We start from the raw sequence: 4167 nt of genomic DNA, 5'->3' as shown, positions 1-4167 counted from the left end.
AAATTCTCATGAACACCATGAAAGTGATTCATGGGTTTTGTGGAAAATTAGTAAACACTAGGGTTTAGAAGGATTATTCTAGTGTGAATTGGTCATAGAAAGCAATTTCTGAAATTATGATGTTTAAAAGTTACATGAAAGCTTTATTGATGAATAAGTTTAGCTAAATAGCAAACTATGAACTTGACATATGAATGATATAAAATTCTGCCCGTTAGGTGTTCGCATAAATGCCTCAAAGAAGACTTAAATTTGAAAATTTGAGTTAAACCGTATGATTGTGATATCTAGGCAAAATATGCGAATTGTGAATTAAAAGGAGTTCTAAACGTGTTTCCGTTGAACTCAATAGGAAAGGATACCGGAGCTCCAAGTGGACAAGCCGGTGGCGACTTGCGTTCGAAGGGAGTGCACTAAAGGTATGTAACTTGACCCGTTACATTTATTAGATTTGATGATTCTAATGTGTAATTGAATCTTTGAATAAGAGTTGTTTTGAATTAAGCGATGAAGTCGTATATTGATTGATTGATTAAATTCGGTTGGTACTCGTTGGTAGTCGTCATAGAGGAGGATTCCTTAGACGAGCCAAACGGATCAAATAATCAAGTAAAACATGATTAAGGCTCCGGAATATGATGGATTGTTCTTTGATATTGCTTAATATATAACATGTTTGAATTACTAGAATTTGATGTAGTGGTTGGTTAGAAAAGTAAATTCCAAGAGTTGGGTTTGAGTGAAATGAACAAAACAAACAAGACATGGAATTTCCAGGTACTACCGTAAATTACGGTAGTACCGTAATTTACGGTAAAGATCATATATGTTACGGCGTGGGTCTCCTGGTTTACGGTGACCAAACATTTCCAGGTCTCACCGTAAATTACGGTGATACCGTAATTTACGGTGGATCCAGAATAACTTTTATATTACTGTTATTTCTAATGTTATGTTAAACCTTGGGATTATATTATATGACAACGTTAAAACTAATGATTTTAACGGTTTTGATCATAGGTAATTTGGTGGATCTTACTGGTGGCGATCAAGTGATTAAATGAAGAACCGAACACTCCATTTGAAGCTTCCGCAATGTTTTAGATCTTTTGAAGTCTTTGTGTATGGGTTGTAAACACATGTTAAACAAATTTTTAAAATGCTTTAACTTAGTCATTAGTTGACTAAGGTCTTCGTTACTTATGAACTTCGTTAATGAAAGTCATGTACTTAAACTATATTTTGTTAAAAATCAAGGGTAAAATTTAGGGTGTTACAAGTTGGTATCAGAGCTTAAGGTTGTCAACAAAGTGTTCGGTTCAAGCTTGATCGATCGTCCGGTAAGAATTAACTTATTATGTTAGTAGATTAGGTCTTATGTAAGGAATGAGAAACTAATGGATATGCATGGGAAGAGTGTGTTAACATACTCAAACCCGGAAAGTGCATTAAATGTGAACGGTTAAAGCAAGTTAGGAACTTGGCTAAACCGAAACAAACAAAGCAATGTCATAAATGAAATGTTTAACGCTTGATGTAAACATTTCAGTTTCAAAATGTCGAAAGGGAGCAATAATGATCCGGTGCCGACAAGCACCGAACAAATGAAAGAAATAATTGCCGAGGAAGTAGGAAAGGCAATTGAAAGCACTCTATCTGGGTTTATAGACAAGATTCAAGGTACAGTGTTGTCACTCGTAGAAGAACGAGTTAAAAGGTTGGAGGATACGGTCAACCTTATGAAAGACAAAACAGGAGAACGTAAAGGGTGCTCATACAAAGAATTCATGGCGTGTAAACCGCCAATCTATAACGGGGAGGTTGACCCGATAATTTGCCAAAGATGGATAAGCGATGTTGAAGGAGTGTTTGAACGAACCCATTGTGACGTAGGTGACTTTGTTGCTTACGGAACGGGTCAATTGAGAAATCAAGCGAAAGATTGGTGGGATAACAAAAAGAAGGAAATGGGAGCCGAAGCGGCGAGGGTTATGACTTGGGACGAGTTTAAGGTACCATTCCTTAAACACCACAGTCCCAAAGCGGTTATTAACAGAATCAAAGAAGAATTCATCCAGCTGAGACAAAAGGGTGAAACAATCAATAAGATCACGGGCATCTTCATGGATAAGCTCAGATTTTGTGACGAGTTAGTCACCACTGAAGAACAAAAGATATATTACTATTACAACATGTTGAGTGCTGAATACCGGGAATTTATGACTCCGTCAAAATACGAGACCCTCACGGAGATTATCAACACCGCCCGGGAACGTGAAATCGAGTTAAAGAAACAAGTGGAAAGAGGTGAGCGAAGGGCACATGATGTAAATCCAAGCCCTACAAAGAAAGCCCGAACGGGAGAATCGGGAAAGAAGGTGGATGCTAAAGGCGGGTCGCCAAGTTGTAAAGTCTGCGGGAAGGGACACAAGGTGGAATATCGATTCAAAGACAAGCCATGCCCCATATGTAATAAGACGGGGCACACGGCCTCGTTATGCCCGGGAAAGGTATAAGTTTGCTACAATTGCTATCAACCCGGCCATAAAAAGTCCGAATGCCCGGACTTAGTTGGAAAGAGAGACGCAAAGGAGTCTCCAGCAGAAGCCCCCAAAGCAAAGGCTAGGTCCTTCCAACTTACCGCAGCTGAAGCAAAAACAGAACCCGATGTGTTTTCAGGTATATTCACAATTAACTCAATTCCAGCACGTGTATTGTTTGATACGGGTGCGAATAAATCCTTCATTTCGCATGGGTTTATTCGACATCCTTCATTTGTATTGACGAAATTGCCTGTGCCCTTAGAAGTTGAAATAGGGGATAACAAAAGCTTTATAGTTTGTGATGTTTGTCGAGGCTGCAAATTAAACATCGACGATGAGGAATACTTGATAGATCTAATTTCGATGTCAATGGGAGAATTTCAAGTAGTCGTTGGGATGGATTGGCTAGCCCAACACCATGCAAAAGTCGTGTGTTTTCGTAAAGAGATAAAACTAATACCTCCGAGCGGGAAACACGTCACCATTTATGGTGAAAAAGGAGGTAACCCCATAGTGTGCTCACTGTTGAAAGCTCACAAGCTTATGAAGCGAGGATGCAAAGCGTTCATGATATACACAAATGAGCCTGAGAGAGAACCACGGAAGATTGAAGATGTACCTGTAGTACGAGATTTTGGAGATGTGTTTCCGGAAGATTTACCGGGAATACCGCCTGAATGGGAAGTAGAGTTCGGAATCGAATTGATTCCGGGCGCAAAACCCATAGCTAAAGCCCCATACCAACTCGCACCGTCGGAATTACAAGAGCTGATGTCCCAAATTCAAGACCTGCTTGACAAAGGATTTATAAGGCCAAGTGTGTCTCCTTGGGACGCACCGGTACTGTTTGTGAGAAAGAAAGATGGAAGCATGCGTATGTGTATCGATTACCGGGAGATAAACAAACTCACGGTAAAGAACCGATACCCGCTTCCTAGGATAGATGATTTGTTCGACCAATTACAAGGTGCGAACTGGTTTTCAAAAATTGACCTTAGGTCTGGGTATCACCAACTAAGGGTCAAAGAAGAAGACGTACCGAAGACGGCTTTCCGCACAAGATATGGACATTATGAATTCCTCGTAATGTCATTTGGGCTAACAAATGCACCCGCGGCTTTCATGGACCTCATGAACCGGGTTTGCAAGCCAATGTTGGACAAGTCAGTCATCATGTTTATCGATGATATCTTGGTATATTCGAAAAGCGAAGCTGAACACGCACACCACTTACAAGAAGTGTTAGAGACACTTAGACGAGAAAGGCTGTATGCGAAATTCTCTAAGTGTGCCTTTTGGTTACGAGAGGTACAATTTCTTGGCCACGTCATAAGTGCCGACGGAGTATTGGTGGATCCGTCCAAGATTGAGGCTGTGTCAAAATGGAATCCCCCGAAGAACCCTTCGGAAATTAGAAGCTTTTTGGGGCTTGCGGGATACTATAGGAGATTCATTCAAGATTTCTCCAAGATTGCGTTACCGCTAACGAAGCTAACCCAAAAGAAAGAAAAATTCATTTGGGGTGTCGATCAAGAAAGAGCGTTTCAGACGCTAAAAGAGAAGTTAACACAAGCTCCGGTACTGACATTGCCGGACGGGGTCGAAGATATGGTAGTTTATTCGG

At 40.5% G+C, this 4167-nt stretch overlaps 1 protein-coding gene across 1 annotated transcript; it reads left to right on the top strand.

The window, feature by feature from the left end:
* Positions 1-1556: 1556 nt before the first annotated feature.
* On the top strand, positions 1557-2516 carry LOC110924287. The gene has a single exon (XM_022168333.1). It carries the CDS (start codon positions 1557-1559, stop codon positions 2514-2516), a length of 960 nt encoding a protein of 319 aa, XP_022024025.1.
* The last annotated feature ends 1651 nt before the right edge of the window (positions 2517-4167 follow it).

The sequence above is a fragment of the Helianthus annuus genome, chromosome 1, assembly GCF_002127325.2.
Source record: "Helianthus annuus cultivar XRQ/B chromosome 1, HanXRQr2.0-SUNRISE, whole genome shotgun sequence".
NCBI classification, from domain to species: Eukaryota; Viridiplantae; Streptophyta; class Magnoliopsida; order Asterales; family Asteraceae; genus Helianthus; species Helianthus annuus.
This window is presented reverse-complemented; position numbering and strand designations above follow the sequence as displayed.

What these genes read in the sequence shown, in the direction of transcription:
- LOC110924287 (XM_022168333.1), top strand. Translation starts at nt 1,557, where the DNA reads ATGTCGAAAGGGAGCAATAATGATCCGGTGCCGACAAGCACCGAACAA.